This window comes from Nicotiana sylvestris, chromosome 9 (assembly GCF_000393655.2).
Source record: "Nicotiana sylvestris chromosome 9, ASM39365v2, whole genome shotgun sequence".
NCBI classification, from domain to species: Eukaryota; Viridiplantae; Streptophyta; class Magnoliopsida; order Solanales; family Solanaceae; genus Nicotiana; species Nicotiana sylvestris.
The window spans coordinates 10103483-10128940 of NC_091065.1; the positions used below are offsets into that span (position 1 = coordinate 10103483).

Genomic DNA, 25458 nt, shown 5'->3' on the forward strand with positions numbered 1-25458 from the left:
ATCTCAAATCACGAATTAAATGATGAATTCAGTGATAGATTCATGTACTCTAACCAAATCTGAGTTAGAATCACTTACCCCGACCAATTTCTTGAAAAACCTTCGAAAAATCGCCAAAATCCGAGCTCTCTAGGTCAAAATATCAAATAAAACCCAAAACCTTATATTTATTGGGTACCCCTCGTATTCCGCCACTGCTGACCTCACAAAAATGACCGTGGACTGTGCAAAACCAGCAGGGTCCGCGCAAAAACGATCGCGGCCGCGCAGGTCTTGCTCTGCAGGTACATACTTTAGTATTGTGGCCATAACGTTCGCTGCAGATGTCCAAACTGTGATATCGTTACCTTTATGGAAACTAGACACAAAGGGCTACAACTTGCGTTTTTGAATCACCTCAAAATTCCTTGTGGATCAAAAGATATGAGCTTCCGAAGTAGGACCAGCAACCTGCAGTCTTCAGTGACCGCGACCGCGGCCATTTTGACGCAGTCAGCGCTAGGCCAGCGTGAAAAGGAGCGCGGTCTGTGCCACAACTGCTACCCCCTCCATTTTCTAAGTTCCGGGGTATCCGTACTCGCTCAAAACTCACCCAAAACATGCCCGAGGCCCCCAGGACCTCAACCAAAAGCACCAACGCATCCTAAACATTATTCAACCTCGTTCCAATCATCAAAACACCTCAACTAACACCAAAAATCATCAAATCACATTGAATTCAAGCCTATGAATCTCAAGAACTTCCAAATTCCATTTTTGATCAAAAACCCAACCAAACCACGTCTGAATGACCTCAAATTTTGCAGACAAGTCCAAAATAACATAACGACAGAAACTCTCGGAGAGGGAGTCCATTGTCAACCAACAACAAGCATATCAAATGAATAGAGCCACTATTATAATATTTTGGAACGTTAGAGGTGCCAATAATGATGACTTTCGACGTAATTTTAGGGAATTAATTGACACTCATAAACCCAACATGGTAGCCTTTCTTGAGACTAGGATGTTGTTGCATCCCCCCCTTCTAAATGAATTCAACTTCTCTGAGCTCAGAGAGGTTCCTGCAGATGGCCAATCAGGAGACATGATCATCCTTTATAATCACAATGTGGTTACAGTGGAACACTTCACAAAAAATGGTCAGGAAATCCATGCTCTTTTAGTGGTACGTCCTTTTAATTTTAAATGGTTTTTTCAGCTATATATGTTAGTACAAAAGTCCATCTTAGAGACATTATGTAGGATAACCTTAAAACTCTTTCGCAAAATTATAAGGGATCTTTGATGTTGGGGGGGGGGACTTAAATGACATTATTAGTAGCAATAAAAAAATAGGTGGAAGACCATTAAAAATATCTAGAGCTTCAAAACTGTGGGAAAATATGGACTGTTGTAATCTCATCGACCTTGGTTTCAAGGGTAGCAAATTCACGTGGTCTAACCATAGGAAAATGAAAGGGTTATTATAGAAAGATTATATCGTGTTTTAGAAAATGATGGTTGGTTAAGATTATTTCCAAATGTTACTATCACTCATCTCCCAAAAATCTACTCGGACCATAAGTCAATTCTAGTAAGATTAAATAATATCAATCATCACTGCGCAAATTTTTTTCGTCTTGAGAATATTTGGTGCAGTCATCCAAATTTTGGTAACATTGTTGCTAATCAATGGAGGAATTAAGATTTAATGGATGCTATCAAAACCTTTACTGACTATATTAAAATTTAGGGTAAAGAACACTTTGGCAATATAATTAGGAATAAAAAAATACTCCTAGCTAGATTAAACGGTATACAAAAATTCCCTCATTATAACCATAGTTTCTTTCTTCAAGAGTTGGAAGAGGACCTTCTTAAAGACTACAATAACATACTTAAACTTGAAGAAGACTATTGAAAATTAAAGTCCAGAATTAATTGGCTAAATGAGAGAGATGCTAACACTAGATTTTTCCAAATTAGTACCTCTAATAGGAAGAGACAAAACCACATTAGCTTCTTTAGGAACAGTGAAGGCGCATGGCTAGATAATCACCAAGATATCCTTAATCGTACCCTTGAACACTTTACCTCTCTATTTACTACTAGTCATACATATAAAAATTGGACCCACATGTTACATAGTTCAACTAGTTTCCATAATGTTGACCTTACACCATTAGATAATGCCTTACTTGATAGTGAAATTAATACAGCTATTTTTTCCTTCAAGCCTTTTAAATCTCCGGGGCCTGATGCATTACACCCTTTTTTAATCAAAAATACTGAAATTTTTTAGGAATCTCTGTAGGGCTTTCTGTCACAAAATTTTTAGTGAACATGTCATCCCTCCGAAGATCAATATTACCTATCTCTGCCTAATTCCAAAATTTCCCAATGCAAACAACCTTAATAATTTTTGGTCAATTAATCTATGCAATACTATTTACAAGATTATCACAAAAATCATTGTAAACAGGCTAAAGCCCGTGCTTACTACTCTCATAAGCCCTACTTAATCTAGCTTCGTTAAAAATAGAAGGGCCAGTGACAATGCCATTATTATGCAAGAAATTATTCATCAATTCAAAAAACAAAAGGAAATAATGGCAAAATGCTGGTTAAAATTGACCTTGAGAAGGCATTCGATAAGTTAGAATGATCTTTCATATACAAGACCCTTTTATACTTCAAAATCCCCCCAAAAATGTCCAAACTAATTATGTCATGTATATCTACAACATCCTCATCTGTTCTAGTCAATGGAAGAAAAAATAAGTTTTTTCACCCATGTAGGGGCAGGCAGGTAACCCAATGTTCCCCTATATATTTATATTATTCATGAAAATGTTATCAAATTACGCAAACCATCTAGTGGACATTAGGACATAGGATCTTGCTATGATGGGCAAAGATAGCCCTCCTCTATCTCATCTTTTCTTCGTAGATGACTTGGTTTTAGTTGGATAAGCCAACAATATAACCACATCATCCATTCAGTCTGCCTTTAAGAACTTCTGCGACCTATCCGGGGAAACTGTAAACTACGCTAAATCCAGAATAGTTTTCTCAAAATATTGTAGCAAAATAACTAGCTCAAATATCTCCCATTCCCTTGGGATAAAAGTATACAATACTTTTGGTAAATGACTGGGTTTCCCTATTATAAATAATAACCCCAATCACAAAGATTACCAATTCATCATTGACATTATGAGAAGTAAACTTTCTGGGTGAAAATGTGATAAATTACTGGCTGGTAGAAGTACTTTAATAACATCAACTCTCTCCAGTCTACCAGCATATTACATGCAATACACGTTGCTCCCTCCTAAAACTCTTAAGAAAATTGACCAAATTCAAAGAAATTTTCTTTGGGGTACAAGTGATCATAAAAGGAAGCTTCACCTTGTCAATTGGATTTGGTTACTAGAACCAAAGAAGGAGGATTAGGGTTAAGAAAATCTCGTTCTAAGAACCTAATCTTATTAGCCAATCTAGCCTAGATATTACATAACAACACCACCAATTTATGGGCAATTACCCTCCTTAGAAAGTACTCTCATAAGCCAAGTGAAAACCGCTCGTTCATTTGGAATAATATCATTAAGGGATGGAAAATATGCCAAAAAGGTATGACATGGTCCATCCACAATTTCTCCTCTCTAAATCTGTGGGAAAATAGATGGATTCCAAACTCAATTACCCTAAGAAGCTATGTCATTGCTCCCCTAACCAAAGAGGAAGACTCTCTTAGAATATGTGATGTTAGATCCGAAAATAGGTGAAACTTGGAAAACATTACCTTTGTTATCCCGGATGAGATAACTGGCAATATTCTCTCAACCTTCATCCCTAGTGATAACAATAAGTATTCCATATACTGGGATAGAAATGCGAATGGGATCATCACGACAAATTCTTGTTATGAACTAGTTGAAGGTAAAAATCCTCCTCAAATAAACTCAAACTAGGTATGGAACTTGCATTGCCCTAACAAAATCAAATATTTCTTATGGCTTTGTAACCTCAAGACTACCATGTAGAAATTATCTATCCCAAATAAGATTGAACATAGATGATCAGTGCACAATTTGTCGTAAAGAACCAGAATCTGGATTAAATGAGTAAGGATAAATGAGTACACGGATTAAAGAAAACGAGTTTCGTTGAAAGTGGACAATTTGGAATAAAATACGGGTCAAGCGACAATACCCGATAATTATGAACTAGTACTATGCAAGATACCATGTGACTATGGTAGTATAATATATAAAATATATATGAAGTATTTTTAGAAATAAATAGAATTTTAAGTAATTTGGGACGGTTTTTAGATTATGCGGGTAATGGGTAACAAGACATTACTCAGTTAAATAATAAGTGAATAAAAATTATAAATTCTATCACCCTCCCACGTGGCACAAGGTCACTAATTAGGAAGGATGGTTCATGTATAGGTGCATTGAAGATAAGTCTTAAAATAAGTCTTGTAAAGTCTTATCCTAAAGACAAGAGAATGTGAAAAGCAAGTCTTAACTAAAGACATAAGAGTGTTGGATTCCATTATTTTGAAAAAAAATATTAAAAATCACCTTGATGTAAAAAGTCTGCTTTTTGGAAAGGTTTCAAAGTCACTTGGTCTTTAGGAAAAACGTTGAAGAAACAAGAACAGAACCCATTCGTTCAAATCCAAAGCGCAGATACTTAAATCTGATTTTTGGATTCTAAATTCAATCCACGAAGGTTTCCAACGGGATAATTATACGAAGTTGTTCCTAATTCAGGTATGTTAAGGCTAAGCTCTTCCTTCATTTTTCATGATTCCGTAATTATACAAGTTTGATAACGAGACATAAAGAAAAATTCATGTCCCGAAATTTACATATATTTTCCTAGTTTTGTAAGTTACAATATTCTCCTTATTGGGACTTTATATTCAATTGAATATTTTCTTCTTCCAGTCAAGAGAGTAGAGAATTTACATATGAACAGTGTTAAAAGTATTTTCATTACCATCGAGCTATAATCGATGGGCAGGCCCCTATGGGCAACCTCAAATCAGATGGTAAGTAATATACCGAGCTTGTTGTGGCCGAGCACCTACGAGCGAGCCCATTTGGTCGAGATACAGAGCCTAGTATGGCCGAGCTCTTATGAGCGAGCCTACTATGGCAAAGTAGATATATATGGATACCAAGCCTTATAGGGTCGGACGACTATTTTACTGACTATATTGAGAGAGTTGAGTCAGTATCAGCAGATGAGCATATCTTTAGATTTTCTTTCACTCCCAGTTGTTTTCAATTATTCTTTTATTAGTTAAGTTTCAGCTTCAGTATATTACCTTACATACTTGGTACATTATTTTGTACTGACGTCCCTTTCTGGGGGCGCTGCATTTCATGCGTGCAGGTTCGGACATAAAGTCGAGTAGACCTCCTCAGTAGGTGTATTCTTGAGTTAAGCCTTATAGGTAAGCTCCTCGTCTTTCGAAGTTGTCGGGTCTAGCAGTTTGGAGTACATCTTGTGTATATATGTAGCTGGTTTAAGGGTAGGTCGGGGCCCTGTTTCGATCACAGTACATCCATCAGTAGAGGCTTGTAGATATATCATGTCAGTTAGTGCAGTATATTGGTCTTATAGGCCTTGTACGTATAGTTTGTTGGCTTGTCATTTGTAGTAATTATGACGGTCGTGCCAGCCCAGGTTTATGTTGACGTTTAGTGAGCGTTAGTCTCTATTCAGTTTTATATTTTGCATCGCACATTATCTTGCAATATGGCCATTGGGAAAATATGACATTACATGTTCAAAGTCTCTTAGTCACAAGTGGTATGCAATGATAAGTGAGGCGCATGACAAAAGTGGTATCAGAGCAGTTCTATCCTAGGGAGTCTACAAGCCATGTCTAGTAGGGTCTTGTTTATAGATGTGTGGTGCACCACATTATATAAGCAGGGGACTACAAGGCATTTAGGAGTTAGTTACCCTTCTTTCAAATCTAAATCGTGTTGTAGCACTGAGTTATAGGAAATTTGAGCTAAGCTTACGTTTTCACATTTGTATGCACAAATGATGGTAACTAGGAAGGCTACGACTAGCCAGAGGAGAGAAACAACAGTAGGTGAGGAGACTATCAGGGTACCCCAGCAGATGGGGCCCAATTGGAGTCGCATGGAGAGACCCCTACCCAGCGATTACCGGCTCTTTCACCACCTGAGGAGATTCCTAGTGAGTCCATACATCCAGTTCCCCCTCTGCTTCCATCAGATCAGGACTTGAGGAGTGCGGTATATTTGTTGGCACAGTTGGTAGCTACCCAACAACAGGCTAGGGCATCTGCTAGTTGTAAAGTCCCGGAAAATTTTGCTAAGTAATTTAAGATTTCGTGGTGCCAAGGTAGGCTAATTATTTTATTTTCTGTGCAAATGAGGATTCATGATATAATGGATATCAATTGGATATGTTTATAAGTGTATAAGTCTAAGCCAAGTTGGAAAAATTGCATGATAGACTAAAATTCCAAATGAGTACGCACAAGACCACATTTTGGACAAGCATATCTAAGGATATATAATATTTTAGATGATGCATAGCCTATCAAATGAAAGGCCTTTGAGTGTAGTTTCTAACTCTTCAAACCGTTCGTCATTTAGACTTTCCTACAAGAAGTTATGACCAAATCAACAAAGGCTGGCGTAGGACTGCGCGGATGTGAAGCATCTGAGGCAACATCCAAAAAGAGGAGCTGGCAGTGAAGTGCTGCCAAAGCATCCAGGTCAGCATCCAAGCTCCTGAGAGGAGTGAAGTGGGGATGCTAAGCATCCGAGGTAGCATCCAAAATCTGGGCTTATAAACACAATTTCGGGATTCATTTTCTCCCATTTCGTTTGGACGACTCTTAGGATCTTCCTCCACTCTCTCAAAACCTCCAACCCTAGTAAAATTTCATCATTCCTACACTAGTATTGATGAAATCTACTCATGAAACACATAGATAGTCAAGAAATTCCTTCAAGAACTCAAAGTAGGGTTTGCAAGATTTCTTCCAAAAGGTAAATTCTACACCCTTAGACTTACATATATGGTTATATTATGAGAATATGAGTATGAATTAAGTATTTGTACTTTTGGTTTGGTGATTGGAAGCCATAAGTTTCCAATATAAATATATAATTATTGTAGAGATTGAAAGGTGATTATTTGATAAGATTTGTTGGTTGGGTGTGAATGGATGGACATACATATGTTGTTGGAAGTTATAAATTGGGTAGGAATGATGGTGCAATAAATTATTTTTTAATGGAGATAGTTGGATGAACCAATACTGTAGTTATGAGGTGTAAAGATCTATACTTACAAGGTGTTTGATAATATGCCTAAATGGCATAAGTTATGGAATTTATTACTAATATTGGCCCTATTGAATGTTGTATTGTAGATTGAAGTTGCTTAAGTGTATTGGATCATTGTAGTATCATTAAGGGGCAAATTTCAGGTATGTATGGCTAAAACTCCTTCTTCTTAAAAATTGAGCGCCCATGGTGTCCCCGCATATGTTGTATGTCCGGAATTTGATTTATGAAGTATTTGTTATTTCAAGGGATTTGGTGTTGCAAGAATATATGTGAAAGGTGTGTCTCAATGTGTTCAATGTGTTATTCTTGGTAATTGAGGATATGTGAAGAATGTGAACAATATGCTAAATTACCTAGATTTCAAGTCAAGCTAAATTATGATTATTATGCGGAATCATGAGAATTCCCTTCTATGCTTATAACTTGAATTGCTCTTGTATGAGCCCATTATCTTAAATTGCAAGTTTGATGTTGAAAGTGAAAGTGATGTGGAATAAGAGTTATGAAATATGGTCTAGTGCCAAGTATGATGTGATAATTGTGGCCCCAAGTGCCGATGAACTAATACATGTGAAACCAAAGATTGAAGTGAGATGGTTAACGGAAAAGGGTAACGTCTTGTAAGACGGCTTAGCCAATCGGGCCGTGATCGGATGCCATATTATACACACATGGTGATAATGCAATGATAATTGAAACTGGAAAGTGAGACTGAAATAAGGGTAACGTCTTGAAAGACGGCTTAGCCGATCGTGCCGTGATCGGACTCCGCTCAAGAAAGCGGTGGTATTGTGAATGATGATGAACAGTATTAAAAGCCCCAAACTAAAGCTATGGAAATTATGTGAAAGTTGTGATTCCTTTTATCTGATGATGTAGTGATTGTTTAAAGCTTTTGTTGAATCCTTATTATTTCTTTGTCTTTGTATGGTTGTTCTTTTTGATGAAACGATATATAATTATACATACTAGTGTTATTCGATGGCACTAACGTCCCTTTTGCCGGGGGCGCTATGTCTTTAAATGGATGTAGGTGTTTCTATAGTAGGCAGTGTTGGTCACAGCTAGTGCCACATCATCCTTTCAGCTGACTTGGTGAGCCCCACTTCGTTTCGGGGTCATGTTTCATCTGTTTATCATCTACATTGTATTTGAGGTATAGCCGGAGCCTTGTTGCCGGTATTTTCATATTACTCTTCAGTTGTATTTAGAGGCTCCGTAGATAGGTTGTGGGTAATGTTGGGTATTTGAATTAAAGTAAAAATATTGATGATTTGCAATGATGTATAAAACTTGTAATATCTTCCAAATTGTGAACGAAGTTGATAATGGAAATGAAATGGAATTGTTAATGACATATTTATAGAATTTTATTAATGGTGTACATTTCCCTTTTATTCAAAGACAAAATGGGGTTGTATGAAACCTATCAGGCTTGCTCAGTCGGGGTTACTCAGTTGAGCGTCGGTCGCGCTCCTCGGATTTTGGGGCGTGACAAACTTAGTATCAGAGCTTAAGGTTTAAAAGTGTCCTAGGATGTCTCAGAGCCATGTCTAATAGAGTCATTCTTATCGGTGTGTTGTCGACCACATCTATAGGTTGGAGGCTATATCGGTATTTAGGAATGTTACCCTTCTTCAATACTCCTGATCGTCTGATAAAGCTTGACAATAAGATTATCTTCTAACTCGTGCATTGAGATTCAAGATAAGTTGACAATATGCTCTTTACCTTAAATTTCATACTAATGGAGATATCTTTCTTGTTTGTCTTTATGTTGATGATCGTATTTTCACGGTAATAACCCAAGTTTGTTTGAAGCTTTTAAGAAGGATATGTCCCAAGAGTTCGAGATGACAGATGTAGGGCTCATGTCATACTACCTGGGCCTAGAAGTGAAGCAGATGGAGGATGAAAATTTTATCTCTCAAGAAAACTTTACAAAAGAGATATTGAAGAAGTTCAACATGCTCGATTGCAACCCCGTGAACACATCGATGGAGAGTGGGACAACATTGTCCGAGTTTTAAAGTGGATTACACATTTTTCAAAAGTCTTGTGGGAAGTTTGAGGTACTTGACTTGTACAAGGCCAGATATACTCGTTGCAGTTGGAATGGTAAGCTTTTTCATAGAAGCTCCTACCTCCACTCATTTGATAGTCACTAGAAGAATTCTTTGTTACCTGAAAGGTACGATTGAATTTGGGTTATTTTATTCTTCTTCTAATGACTTCAACCTTATGAGATTTTGTGATAGTGATTATGCGGGAGATATTGATGGTAGAAAAAGTGCAACTGGTTTTGTATTTTTCTTGGGTGATTTTGTTATTTCTTTGAGTTAAAAGAAACAATCCATTGTTACACTCTCGACTTGTAAAGCTGAATACGTAGCAGGAACATCATGTACCTGTCATGCTATTTGGCTAAGAAGATTATTGAAGGAACTCAATTTTTCACAAATTGAAGCTATAGAGATTTGTATTGACAACAAATCTGCACAAGCACTCGCGAAGAATCCGGTGTATCATGATCGAAGCAAGCATATAGACACAAGGTATCAATTCATCAAAGAATGAATTGCTAAGAAGGAAGTCGAGCTCAAGTATGTGAAGTCTCATGATCAAATTGCAGATATCTTCACAAAGCCTCTCAAGTTTGAAGATTTTGAGAGATTGAGATCTTGTCTTGGAATAAAGAGAAAATATTAAAATTAAGGGAGAGATTTATGGGACCTATTAAAATAAAAAATAAATAAAAGAAAAGGCAAAACAAAAGTTGGCAACATTTTGCAATGCAACAAGTTGAAATGGACGATAACAAGATGGCAATTTGCAGATTGCTGCAAATTGCAACGAATGAATTTGATTGGCTCAGTTGGACGGCTCCTTTGCTTATAAATAGAGTCATTTTGTTTCATTTCAAGTACACCAAAAATGAGAGAAGCCAGAGAGAGTTAGAGAGAGTAATCCACAGATTATAATTTATGAGATAAATATTGAGTGGAAATAATATCGTAGTAGAGGTGTTTAAAATAAAGAGTGTTATTTCTTTTGAAGTTGTAGTAGTCTCTTGACACTACCAAGTTGTAATATTATAGTGGTATTATATTGCTCCACTCGGGTATTGTAATTTATCCCGTAAAAATATTTGGTGTCGTTGTTATTCTCTTGTGTCATTGTTATATTTACCGTGAATAAGTGGGATATTAGTTATTCCAACACTAAGTACCTGCCCTAAAATAATGATATACTCCGATGTTTGCCTCATTTATGATGTTGTCTGCAATCTGTTTGTTCTTCATATTGTTGGTCAAAATGACTAGATAGTCATAAGTATTAATGCTAAAATGATCCTTGCTTGTGGCTATTTCCCATTTCTTCAGAGGAACCTTGCATCGATCCAGAATAGTAGTCAGAATAAATTCATAAGGGGTGGCATGGGCCTTGGAGCCATTGATAACCCTCTCCAGTAGCTTGATGATGAATGCAGGCCAGTTGATTTGCCTTCCACTTTCAAGACACTCCATCAGAACTAAGTCCATATAGTTAGCAATGTGCCTTCTTTCCTGCTTGGGCAGTAGGCACTTGTTGACAAACTCAAATAGGACTTTGTTATGGCTTTATTTCACTCTTGTGCACAAACTTAGCCTCATTCACTTCTTCATACACTTAAAAGAATATCCTAGTGATTTCAAGGGCAGGAGGAAAGGAATCCAAACTTGGCCATCTTTGCCTAGTGTAGTCAACATATCCCTCAGTTGGGATGTCAAGAATCTCACCCAGCTTCTCTGGATCAAAGGTCACTTGAACCCCTTTCACTTGGCTGGTAACTCTGCCATCCTTGACCTCTTCAATTATTTAATTCCGAGCTAGCCTTCCATCTATCAGAAGGACCATGTCCTTCCAGCCCTGAGTAGCTAGTGCATCAACCAATCGACCAATTCCTGGTTCCACCAAGTCTTTCAGCAATCTCCCTTTTAAAATTTTTCTTTTTCCAAACTTTGTCAGCTTGTCTTGTTCACCATCAGACTCACTCTCTTCTTCACCACTCCATCCCTCATCCTCAACAATTCTAACTGGTTTGTTTTTCATTGCAGACCTTGTCCTCTTGGTCAATGAAGATTCAGCAACCTTAGACCCTGATAAAGACTTCTTGGAAGAAGTCTTGATCTTTTTAGGTTTGGGGGTATGAACCTCCACATATGTATGTTCCTCCTAATGGACCTGTCCCATCTCCTCAACATCAACAGCCTCAGAAGTCTCTACAACCTTAGCTTTTCCTTTATCTATCCTCTTCTTCTTGCTTTCAGCCAAAGTCTTTTGTAATTCACCCTCACTCTGTTTCACCATACTTCTTGTGGATCTCCTCTTTGGCAAAGGAATTTCAACAGTTGTTGGGAATCGGCCTTTCTTTTCTTGGTGTTCTTTGTAATGTTTGGAACTTTAGGTGTTGGAGTTCTCCTTTTCTTGGGATTATAACTGGTACCTACTTTCTTCAGAAGGTCTGCTAGTGTTTCCTCAATAGATGAACTAGGTTTATCCACATGAGAACTTAAATTTACCAAACCCTCAGCAGCCTCCCCTGATCCACTTCCCCCTATTTTCATGCCACTTTCTCCTACAATTTCATCCTCTGTCCCACAAATTGCCAGTCTAATCATCTCAGAGGTGGGTGACGAATCAACCACTTCTACCCCTGTTCCTCTCACATCACAGCTTACACCCCCTCTCTCTCTATTTTTCTTTTTCATTTTTATTTTTACCTCCTCTCCTTCTCAACTCAGGCATTTCCACATCTCTAACAAACCCAACATGAGCAAACTTATTTTTTACACTTTCAACCAAAACAGAATGTACCTCAGAAGGGGAACTCTGAATCTTCTCAGAATCAGAAGACCCATTTCCTCCCCCCTCACTTGCAGACTTGAAGGAATCGTCTAAGTGTTCAGATTCTTGGGCTTGGCTAGCCTTCAATTGTGCGTTCAATCATTCTGGCAGTGCACCTATAGCCACAATTTTACGAGCGAGCATCTTAACACGTTTCCTCCTATGCTGGGGGGTTGTACTGGGTTGGGGAGGTGTAGAGGAATCAGAAGAGGTAGGTTGTGGAGGAGTATCTGGGTTATCTTGAGGGTTCGACATTGTGACTGATTTCGTGAGAAACTTTTGGAGTTGGGCTTTTGGAAGAGAGAATAATTTAGATTGAAAGATATTTTGACGGTTTGGAATAATGAAGGTGGCAGAAGGTGATTATGAGTTTTAAAGAGAAAAACTTAATTAATGATCTAACGATAGCTTTTTGCAGTCAATTAGAAGTCTAATCAACCTGAAATTTCAGGTTGAATGAGCGATTAAGCTTCCCTAGATTTTAGGCAATTTTTGTGGTAAGAATTCTAGTAGAGACGGAACTGGTTCAAAAAATAATCGAATAGGATTTTTTGATGTTTTTGAACATAGGTAGTACTTTGCTCATGATTTAAATATTTATATTTCTAATTGTGTAGAGTATAAAAAACATAACTCGTTATTCAGATAAACCAATACTGATGAACCAGGTTCTTCATTTAGAATCCTCTTGATCATGCCTCAATTTACAAAAATAGAGAAAATTTTGTTAGAGATTAGTGATTTATATCAACACATGTCACATGAGTATACTATTTACAGTATGAAACTGAGTAAAAATTAATCTAGATATTTACACAAGTTCTAGATTTCCTAGCCAATTTGTTTTTCATTTTTTTCATTATGCATTCTGATCTGGTCCTATTAGGTTATCTTAATCATCCCTAATTTTAGCTTGTTCCTTTCAAAGCTTTCTCTACTTAGTGCTTTAGTAAAGATATCAACAAGCTGTTTATCAGTAGCACAAAATTCTATAGTAATCAATCATTTCTCATAGTTGTCCCTTAAGAAGTGATGTCTAACATCTATGTGCTTAGTCTTCTTATAATGAACTGAGTTCTTAGTCATACTAATAGCACTACTGTTATCACAAAAAATAGGGATGAAACCAACTTCAATGCCAAAATCCATCAACTGCTATTTGATCCACAGCAGTTGAGCACAACAAGAGGCAGCATCAACATACTCAGCCTCATCAGCGGATAAGGCCACTGAATTCTGCTTTTTAATGGCTCATGATACCAGACATGAACCGAGAAAATGAGCCATACCTGTATAGTCAGCATCAGTATATCCTACTAGATTAAAGTTACTACCTTTAGGGTACCAGAGGCAAACGTCAATAGCGCCTTTCAAATATCTCAGTATCCTCCTGACAGCAGTCAAGTGGGATTCTTTAGGATTTTATTGAAAACAAGAACAAAGCCCTACACTGAAAATAATGTCAGATCTGCTAGCAGTAAAATACAAAAGTGAACCAATCATACCCCTATACAACTTCTGATCAACAGATGAACCAGGCTTATCTATGTCTAATTTAGTAGTTGTTGCAATGGGTGTGTCTATTTTCTTTGATTCATCCATTTTAAACTTCTTAATCAACTCTTTTGCATATTTCTGCTGATGGATCATGGTTCCATTTGGGTTTTGTTTGATCTGTAAGCCTAAGAAGAAGTTAAGCTCACCCATCATAATCATTTCAAATTCACTCCCCATTAATTTAGCAAATTCCTTACTCAATTTTTCAGTGGTTGCCCCAAAAATTATGTCATCAACATATATTTGTAATACAAGTAGATCCTTACCTTTTTTCCTCAAGAATAGAGTGATGTCAATCTTACCTCTTTTGTATCCATGTTAAAGTAGGAATTTGGATAGGTGTTCATACCATGCTCTAGGATCCTGCTTGAGTCCATATAGGGCCTTGTCCAGTTTGTATACATGATCTGGACACTACTTACTTTCAAACCCTGGAGGTTGTTTGACAAAGACTTCTTCCTTTAAGTAGCCATTTAGGAAGGTACTCTTCACATCCATTTGGTGAAGGGTAAATTCCATGTGTGCTACAAAGTCTTTGAGGAGTCTTATAGCCTCTAGTCTTGCAACTGGAGAAAAGGTCTCATCATAGTCTATGCCCTCCTCTTAGCTATATCCTTGGACCCCAACCTTGCTTTGTTCTTTGTAACCATTCCATCTTCATCAACTTTGTTTCCGACGACCCATTTAGTGCCAATTACCGATCTATCCTTGGGTCTTTTGACCAGATGCCACACTTGACTTCTTTCAAACTTATTGAATTCATCTTGCATTGCATTTACCTAGTCTGAATCCTGCAAAGCTTCAGCAATATTTTTAGGTTCAATAAGAGATAAGAATGCATCAAAAGCACACAGATTCTTTAATTGAGATCTAGTTTTAACTCTAGAAGTTGGGTCAGTAGGAATGTTCTCCATGGGATGAGAACTTTGATACTTGTAAGGTTTCACCACCAACTAATTTCTGTTTGAAGTTTCTCTCATGTTCTATTGCTGAGGACCAAGCTCATGGACAGGTTCCATTTGGAAATTAGATTCACTTTTTCTTTGTTTAGTTCCCCATGTCAGGTTTCCCTAGATGGAAGAACCTGTTCCATCATCTGTTCCTTCTTTTGGTGCAGCTTCAGCTTGAGCTGTGACTTCACTCGATTGTTTTACCAGCCCAATAGCTTCATCTTCATGTTCTTGTCTCTCAGAAAGAATGTTAGTTTCATCAAAAACTACATGTACACTTTCTTCTACATACATAGTTCTTTTGTTGTATACTTAATAAGCTTTGCTATATGAAGAATATCCCAAGAATACACCCGCATCACTTCTGGGATCAAACTTACATAGGAGTCCTTTCCATTATTGTGCACAAAGAACTTGCATCCAAATGCCCTAAGATGGGATATATTTGGTTTTCTCCCTTTAAGTAACTCATAGGGAGTCTTCTCTATAAGTGGTCTAGTCATGCACCTATTAATGATGTAATATGCAGTATTTATAGCCTCTGCCCAGAAGCTATGAGGTAGTTTACTAGAAAGAGGCATAGTCCTAGACATATCTTCAAGAGTCATATTCTATCTTTCAACTACTCCATTTCGTTAAAGAGTCCTAGAGGCATAGAAATTATGATCTATACCATGCTCATCACAAAATTCAGCAAACGTAGCATTTTCAAATTCAGTTCCATGATCAGACCTAATTGATGCAAGTTGATTACCTAGTTATTTCCGAGTTTTTCTAACAAAGACAGTAAACATGTCAAATATTTCATCCTTAGATGTTAAAAACAATACCCAAGTAAACCTAAAGTAATTATCAACAAGCACCATCACATATTTATTCCCACCTCTTCTCAATGTTCTCGTTGGACCATAGAGATCCATATGAACCAGTTCCATCGACCTGGTCGTGCTTACCACTTTCTTACTTTTAAAAGAGGATATTACCTGCTTCCCCCTTACACATGCCTCACAAACTTTGTTTTCCTTGAACTTGATTTTAGGTAACCCTATCGCCATGTCCTTGGAGACTAATTTGTAGAGTTGATTTAGACTTGCATGACCAAGTCTTTTGTGCCATAAGAGGGGATTTTGTCCAACACACTTAAGAAATTGATTTTGTTTTCCGAAAGAGTGGACAAATCTACAATGTAAATATTGTTAACTCTTTTTCCCTGCAAAACAATCCTGTTAGTGGTAAGATTAATCGCAAAACATTTGGTAGAGCTGAATGCTACCAGGTTACCTTTGTCACATAGTTGTGATACACTGACTAGGCTATATTTCAAGACATCTATAAAGTAGACATTCTCAATGGAATGTGAGTCTGTCTTACCTACCTTTACAACCCCAATGATCTCACCTTTCTTAACATTTCCAAAGGAGACATTACCCCATTTTAGTTCCTCAAAAGAAAGGAACTGGTTCATACTTCCAGTCATATGCTTTGAGCAGCCACTATCTATGTACTATATTTGGCTATTTCCCTTCACTTGGACCTGTAAAATGAAATCAGGGGTTAGTCTTAGGAACCCAAACTAGTTTGGGTCCCTTTCTATGGTCAAATGAGTGAATTAAATTCTTTTTAGCCCATCCAGGTAGCCTATTTTTCTCTTGAACAAATATTTTGCTCTTTTGACTGGCCTTTTCTTTTGCATTATATTCACTTTTGTAATGACCAGTCTTGCCATAGTGTGTGCAGATTTTGTTCTCAGGAAGTGTGATGTACTTGCTTTTGGGATCCCACTTAGGTGTTGGGGTCCCATAACCAAGTCCTCTCTCATTGCTACTATGATGCTCTTGTAGCCAGGATAGTGCATCAGAAGACTTAATCCATTTACAAGTTCTATCTAGTTCATGTTTCACCTTGCCTAAATCTTCTTTTATGACTCTTATCTACTCATATCTCTTGTACAACTCAATCTTCATTTTTCCTAGATTTTCTTCTAAGGTGAGGTGTGTGTAATCAGCTTTCCTTGTGCCTGTTCCTAATTTCAGTTTTAAATTTTCAGATCTAAGTTCTAAGACAGTGGTGTCAAGTTCAAGAACCTAGTTCTTCAACTCAGTATTTTTACTGTCACTTTCACTAGTCCTGATTTCCAGATTTTTGCACTTAGCTTTTAGGATCATACATTCCCTAGACAGCTGTTCCTTCTCATTGTTTATGACCTTAGACTCATCAATGAAGTCTAGTAGTAATTCAAATAGCTTTTCTTTAGACAAAAATTTAATCTTGTCTTGAGATGAATCACACTTACCTCTTGTTCATCATCTTATTCTCCAATGTCCATGTACTTGTTCATCTCCAGCTTCATCTTCTGAATCCTCATCTGAGCTTTATCCCCAAGCAGCAACCATAGCCTTTGTTGATCCTTTGTTTTTCTTGGGTTGAACTTGTTCATTCTTCCTGTTTCTTCGATCAACCCTTTCTTTCTTCCATTCAATTTCCCACTGAGGACAATTCTTGATCATTGGTTAGTCTTACCACATTTGTTGCAGCCTTCACTGGTCTGTTTTTCAGGGGCCATTGGTTTGTTGAAGGTTGCACCTCTTGAAGAACCCTTTCCTCTGATTAGGTACTTCTTGAAATCCCTTGTGATCATAGTCATTTCATCATCCTCTAATTTTGCACCTTCAGCTATTCTAAGAGCCATACTTCTTTCCTTCTTGGGTGCATCCATCTTCATGGTTTGCCTTCTCAGTCCATAGGCAGTGAGATTTCCAATCAGCTCATCCAACTTGAGAGTAGCAATGTTCTTTGATTCCTGAAAAGCAGTGATTTTGCTTTCCCAAGTTACTGGCAAGACCCTTGACAAGATTTTCTCAACCTGGTCTTCTTCAAGGATAATTCATCCAAGAGACTTAAGTTCATTTGTTAGTTTTGTGAACCTTGTGTGCATCTCTTGGATGGTTTCACCTTTCTTCATGGTGAAATTCTCATATTGACAATACAGTAGTGTTCCTCTTGATCTCTTTACTTGAGAAGTTCCTTCATGGGCCGCTTGTAGAGTGTCCCAGATCTCCTTAGAAGTAGTACAACATCTTTGAATTTTGCTATACTCGTCTGGACCTAGTCCACACACAAGCCATTTCTTGGCCTTGGCATTATTTTTCCATTTCTTCAAATCTTCAGTAGTACAGCCAGCTCTCGTCTTTGACACGTCCACTCCTTTAGCATTCTTCTTTGTGGTAGCCAGGGGACCATCAATAACAATGTCCCAAAGTTCATAGTCTTCTTCTATGATGTGGTCTCTCATCCTGTTCTTCCACCAGGAATAGTACTGGCCATTAAAGAGTGGAGGCCTAACAGTAGATTGTCCTTCCCAAATTCTAGGTAGTGCACTTCTCTTGATCTGTTCCTAAGGTGTTAGCATCTTCAAGGAAAATCTGCTCTGATACTAGTTGATGTTTTATACTTCAATACCACACAAGGGGGGGGGAGGTGATTTGTGTGGTACCCAATTTTTGCTTAACTTGATTATAGAAGGACCTGGTTCTTCTATGTGTTCCAACTGCCACTGTTGCAGAATAATAAATACAGAAAATAAAGAACATAGAGATTTTATGTGGAAAACACCTGGCTCAAAAGGTGAAAAACCACAACCTACCTTCCAGTAGAATTTTCCCAAACTCTCCACTAAAATCACTGAGCCAAAAACTGCATTTACAAAAAACTCTTTTGTAAACATAGGATTAACTCTAATCCCATTGTGGCACACAGCCTCAACTGTTGCGACAACTTCAAGTTAACTCTAACTTGAAAACTCTAAGTACCTAATGCAATTTCTTCTAAATAAGCTGAAAGGTACAATGTAAAATCACCTACTACAATTGAACTAGAATAAAAGATAGATACTTGGAACTGATTCTTATATCTGGTTCAAGTAGCTTCAGGTTTGTACGCTTGAATCACATATAAATTGCTTGCAAAATTGCCTTGCTATTTTGCTCTCAATTCACGTTTAACTTCTGCTTATGTGCATTACCTGTAAAAGAGAACAACATTAATATTTAAGAAGTTAGCAATTAGAGATTGACTAGGATACTGATGCTACTCTTCCATGGTGGAAGAGTTCTAGTTGATCTCATACTCTAACTCTATCCTTTTCCTAAATCGTGTTCTCTTTGTGTAAGGAGTCTTTCTCCTTATCCAATATGCAACATTTTCGATCATGATCAGGAGATATCACTTCTGATAAGTTAGGCTTGACTCCTTCATGTGCATTTCACATGTATCATAATTGTGTTTCACAAGATGGACCTGGTCCATATCTGAGTTCCTTTAACTTCACCTTTACTTGTCCAACAGTAACTGACAAGAACTTTTCGCTGTTATTCATCAAAATTCACATAGCTCAAGGTCAACAATACACAAAACAAAATATGATGATTCCAGCATATTATCTTTTTTTTGGTTACTAAAACCTAATCATATTATCTTTTTTTTTGGTTACTAAAACCAGGCATTTTATTTATTGAAGCGGGAATAAAGGATTACAAAGAGGGGGCTGAACGTAGAGTTACAATCCCCTGCGAGTCCAAAAGTAAGCGTGGTAAGAAAAAGGGTAGAGGGTAATCAAAAACTACAACATACCAAAGCTCCCGCAATGCCATTACCCTCTCTATAGGAGTGTTGGACCTGTGGCATCCCTCTAGTGTCTCTTCTTTATAATGGAGGGATGTAAGTAAGTATATTTAGTTCACACGGATAGCATGTCACTGCATTACAAAATATAAAAACAACAGAAAATCTTATTTGACAGCTTGTGTGGAAAGCTATAATGATATATCTATATATGAAAAAGGACACAAATATTATAAATAAGTAAACACCAACGGAAGAAAGTATAATGGTAGGGTTGACAAGGAAATTCAAATGCAAGATTCTTCTTTTAAGAAAAGGTTTGATGCCAGTTGGGAGTTTCCAGTCAAAGTGATACAACAGTTGAGCCAGTGAAAAGTAAACATTTGCTAAACCAAATGATATTCCAGGGCAAATTCTTCTTCCGCTACCAAAGGGAAGATATTCATAATTATTACCAATATAATCCATAGAGTTGTGTTTAAATCTCTCATGTTTAAAGCTTTTTACGTCATCCAAATATTTTGGATCTCTTCCCATTGCCCAAACATTAACCTCGACTTTTGTTTTCAATGGAATAGTGTAGCCGTTTAAGTCTGTTTCTTCTCTACATTCTCTTGTAAGCAAAAGAGGTAGTGGAGGATGGAGTCTGAAAGTTTCTTTAATCCATCTTTAGGTATTTGAACTCCTCGACATCAATTTCATCAAAAGTTTCTTTCCCTCTCAAAATTTTTCTTACCTCTGCTTGAGCTTTGGAAAATACACTTGGATTCTTCATCATTTCGATCATGGCCAATTAATTGTTGTTGATGAAGTATATGTTCCCGCACCAAAGATGTCCTTCATTTTCGAGCAAGTTACAATATTCATTTCTCTTACAACCTTCTTGACAAATTTCTACTGAAATATTCAAATAACATATTTGTACTACGTTTGTGCTACTACCTTTACTCTACACCAAAAGGAACTTTTAAATTTTCAATGCCAAAAACCCCCAACAAAAAAATTATCATGTTATTTTGCTACTTGTTTCGTTATCCTAATGCCAAGTTGTAGTGGTTGAAATAACATTTGTTGTAAGTTTCAAATGTGTAATTTTTATGACGAAAGTAAGATTAGTTGTCCTAATTGAAAGCTAACTAAAGTGACTTTTAAGTACAAAAATTAATTATGCAATTTGAGAACGTTAGTATTAAAGATAAATCATAATACTTCATCAATTTCACTTTATATGACACGGTATAACTAGATACAAAGTTTAAGAAAGACAGAAATAATTTTCGAACCTGTGGTATTAAATATGTAATGAAATTCCTGTGGCTATAAAAACATGTCATTAAAGGTAAAATAGAAAGTTTAAAGTTAAATTATTTCTTATATAAAAATACGTCATTCTTTATGGAATAGAATAAAAATAAGTTCCACAAAAAATAGAATAGAAAGAGTACTAATAATGAAGATGGAAATATGCAGTATATAGTACTTAGAAAAATGATAGCTTTGATGTTGTCGTTAGTGATTGGAAATTGAAGGCATCCCTCTTTCATAAGTCTTAGCAGTACACCAATTATACCTTCACCTCCTGATTCACCATCGCTCTTTGAAGTCTTCTTGTGCTCATTGAAGTTTATGTTATTTTGGAAAAATATAACTTTTATAGTTAAAATTAAATTTTTGTAACTTGATATTGTTTGAGCAACTCTTGTTTTTGTCATTGAAAAAAAAGTTACTCACTTATGAAATTTTGTACATATAACTTATTGTGGTTAAAATACTATTATTGCAATGACAATCATAGATGTACGACTAAAGTATAGTAAACTCGTAAATTTATCGTCACTTTAAATTTGTATCTATTGATTTTTTCATGACAAATAGTAGTAACTATTATCTAACTATTTTTATTTTCATAAAATAAGAAGATAAATATTTATTTGACTACAAAATTTTGTTTCAAATTTTTAATGTGGCTAGAAGATTGCTACCGTGACGGAAAATTTACCTTGTGGCAAAAACTGATGATTAGTTACAAAATTTATCGTAGCAATAAATTCGTGGTTATATCATTTTATCGTGATGACTATTGCCATGACTTTTTTGAACTTGAAGCTAAGTTATTTATTTAGTAATATTTGATTTAAATGGTTTGTTGTGGCTAAAAGGTTATTGTTGTTATATTAAGTTTCAAATCGTGACAAAAATTAATGATTAGCTACGAAATTCTATTTAAGCAAGAAATATATGGCTAATTTAACCTATATTGCCACAACTTTTAATAGCTTGAAGCAAAAATATTCATTTAGCTACAGCATTTTCTTTCAAATATTTTATTGTGGCTAAAAAGTTACTATAGCTATAGTAATTTTCAACTCGTAGCAAAAAACTAAGAATTAGCTACATAATTCAATTATACCAATAAATCTGTGACTATATCATTTAACTATTTCCACAACCTTTTAGAACTTAAAGAAAAAATATTGATTTAGCTATAATATTTTATTTTAAATAATTTATTGAGGCTAAGAGGTAACTATTGCTACAGTAACTATTGATTCGTGGCAAAATATTATGATTAGCTACCAAATTTTATTTGTAGCAATAAATTTAAAGCTATTTAGGTAGTTATTGCCACGATTACTAGCAATTGTAGCTAATATGAGGAATTAACTTTATCAGCTTAATTTTTGTGGCAAAGAAATTTTATAGTTTTGCAAATACCCATAGAATTTTAATTTTTGTGGCTATTATCAAGTATTAGCTATGTGAGTTAGGCATACCTAACTTGTTTCTACTTATCAGCCTCCAAATTAAGTTTACAAGTCTTTCTATTGTTTTGCTTCTAAGTGCCAAAGACTTTTTTCTATGCACTTATGTCTAGCTACATTTATTCCTAGTTTGTGAACGATTAGGTATACACAGTGAATGTTACCCAAAAAAAAAAAAAAGATTAGAAGAATACACAGTAAATGTACTTATTCTCCCTTTTTACCGGTCTTTGGTTATATTTATATTAACCAAAAGGTTATGTCGCATTTGTGTGATTACCCAAAAGGTCATCTTATATTTTAGAACTCGATTCTGCGTTCCGAAGTCTTTAAAACCTCATTTTATTCCTCCGCGATTTGTGTGCGCGGTCAGGGCGAGTGTCCGAGGTAGCATATATTCTTATGCTAGATCAATGTTTGATAAATATAAATCTATGGATACAACTGGTTGTGAAACTGCTCCCTCTACTTTTAAGTCAAGAGCAGAAGTTTTATGAGAAAATATGGATGATAACTTGATTCTTATCTTAATTATATACAACAGGTTTTGATTCCTCTATTGATGATGAACTTGATTCTTATCTTAATCAAGGATTGGAAAATATTAAAGACGAAGAAGGCAAGGAACAACTCTTGTCATGGTGGAGGGAGCGTGGCAAGGCTTTTCCAACACTTTCAATTATGGCCCGAGATATCCTGGCTATTCAAGCATCATCAGTAGCATTGGGAAGTGCTTTTTGCGCGGTAAGATTTCAAATTGGAGATCATAGAAATTCATTAGCGGAGGACACTCTAGAGATTTCCATATTATTCAGAGATTGGATTAATTCAGAAAGAAGAAATCTTGGTTTTGAAAAATTAACCACTAGGGAAGAAGAAGAATACAATGAGATACTAACCACTGGGAGCGATGACGACATGGAGCTCATGGAACATCAATCAACATTGCCAATTCCAGCAGAATGTCCGAGAGATATTATTGGTAAGTTACAAAGAAGCTATATAGGAGATTACAAATATTAGTATGATAATTTGTAATTGGCTACTTAGAGGCCTAGTTCAAACAGAACTCTTCCTAGAAGGTGGCTGCGTAGATTAGGTGCTCTTCAAAAGAATTATATTTGTATTTGAGATTTGAAAGTTCTATTAATAAAATAAAAGGCTCTAAGCGTTGAATTTTATTTATGAATTGTCTTAGTTACTTAATAGTTAATACTTTGAAATTATATTAAATAAATTATAACTCTATTATAAATTTATAATTACTAGAATATTTCATTACAAGTCTTTTGTTTTAATATTTTATAATTCTTTACTTAGTTTTCTAATTTTTATTTTAACATAGTAATATTTAAGTTTATTAAATAAGTCAAAAATCTAGCCATTGCAAACTTTAAAAACATAGTAATTTTCAAAAAACTCGATATTTTTTTAAAAAAATACACTTAAGGCCCACGAACCCGTCCCGTCCCGTCTTGTTCTGTCCCGTCTCATCCCGTTTGTTAGCGGGATGGGATGGGATGAACGTTTCATCCGGTTTGTCCCGTCCCGTTTCGTCCCATCCCGCCAACGTCCCGCTTAAATGTCGCCCCGTCCCGTTAATTTGGTCCCGTCCCGTTGGATAGCCATACTGTCCACATAAGAAGTTTTAGCTACAAAGTGATAAGTGTGGATGTGTAGTACATGCCGGCTCTAACCTTATGGTAATAAGGCTTTGTGCCTTAGGTCCCCAAATATGGGGGGGGTGGGAGGCATTTTTAGAAATAATCGGTTAATATGTATTTTAAAAAAATAATATTTAACATTTTTAGTATAAAAGTAGATTATGAAAGAAATAATAGAGAAGAGAGATTTACAACTGTAATGATTTTGGCAAGAAAATTACATTTAAAATAAATATAGAACTTGAATTTCGTAATAAACATGTAATTTATAGAAAACAATTAAAATAGAACATTGATGATGAAATCACAAAGTCTTTTAAAAAATCTTTTAGAGTTGATTACTTCCTATATATAGTAGATCAAGCCATTTTTCACTAAAAGATAGATTTGAACACTTTGAAGTATATGAAGATATGTTTGATTTCATATTAGAAGGTAAACAAAATTAGATCAGTAGATGACCAAAATATGAAAAGGTTGTGCCTTAACTTTGAATGTTCCTTAAAACATAATAGTTAAGCTCATATTGATGGTTTAGACTTATTTCTTGAATTGAGAATATTAAGAAAAATAGAAGATAATAGATTAATGGATATACTCAATTATAATAAAAAGTTTTGATTTTTCAAATGCTTACTTATAGAATAATGTTAACAGTTCCTATAATATATATAGTTGCCTCAACCAAAAGAAGTTTTTCAAAATTAAACATTGATAAAATCTTACTTAAGATCAATAGTATCTCAAGAAAGATTAATTAATGGTTTAATCATATATCAATTAATTATTAGAAAAAATTAATCAAAATAATTATTAACAACTTTGTATCTCAGAAAGCAAGACGAATAGACTTTAAATAATATATATATATATATATCAGAACTTTATTTTAAAAAATATTAGGCCTCATATTAAAATTTGGATTTAGACCACACTTGTGCTTGAACCGCCCCTGTTTATATAATAGAGATTTTTGTGTAACCGAGAGAGTAATGTATGTATTATGCTGATTAAATATAAAGTTCTAATTGACCCATTAGAAAACTTATCAAAATTTTACATTTATTTGGAATCTAAATTTTTGTCACCGGCAATATAAACAATTACGACAATCATTTTGTTATTTCTAATAAACATGTGACTTAGTGACAATAAAGTTTCATCACCAAACATACAATGTTTAAATGGTGACGGCTTAAAATTTTGTAGCTAAGTGATACGTACAACTATTTTCTACGAAAAAGATTCATAGCAAGATAATATGATATTTGGCTACTATTGTTTATGGTTACAACTGACAAATATTATTTCAAACGCTCTTCATAGACTTGAAACCCAGACAAACTTCGGCTTTACTATAGGGCTAGTATTCTCTCTGGGAAATGGATCCCCAACCCTATGAACAACAACAACACACAATTCCCCCTAAAGCCCCAGATATTGATCAAAGCATAATCAAACCAAGCTTCAAAGAGATGCTTACCACTTCAAACCTTTTGCTTTTCACCACTATAGAAAATCATCAAGATATAAACACCCTAATGATGAATCAAGATGATCACTTATTTGGTCAACCATCCTTAACAACCTCAAAAGGCATCAAGTTCATTACACTCTCTGACGAGGAGAAGGTACGAATCTATGAGCCATGGAAAAATTCCATCATAGTAAA

General features: G+C 35.7%; 1 protein-coding gene and 1 pseudogene across 1 annotated transcript; both read right to left on the minus strand.

Moving 5' to 3' along the window:
- Window positions 1-17243: 17243 nt before the first annotated feature.
- On the minus strand, window positions 17244-18032 carry LOC138877226 (uncharacterized). The gene is made up of 2 exons (XM_070156818.1): window positions 17693-18032; window positions 17244-17611 (listed from the first exon to the last, which is right to left on the minus strand). Exons 1-2 carry the CDS (start codon window positions 18030-18032, stop codon window positions 17244-17246), a joined length of 708 nt encoding a protein of 235 aa, XP_070012919.1.
- A 694-nt stretch (window positions 18033-18726) lies between these two features.
- Window positions 18727-20286, minus strand: LOC138877227 (premnaspirodiene oxygenase-like; annotated as a pseudogene).
- Between the last annotated feature and the right edge of the window lie 5172 nt (window positions 20287-25458).

Bases quoted from the DNA above. Each gene is read 5' to 3' on its own strand.
- LOC138877226 (XM_070156818.1), bottom strand. From the start codon at position 18,032: ATGAGAGACCACATCATAGAAGAAGACTATGAACTTTGGGACATTGTT. The intron at 17,612-17,692 runs GTGAAACCATCC...TTATCCTTGAAG, and splicing joins GAATTTCACCATGAAGAAAG to AAGACCAGGTTGAGAAAATC.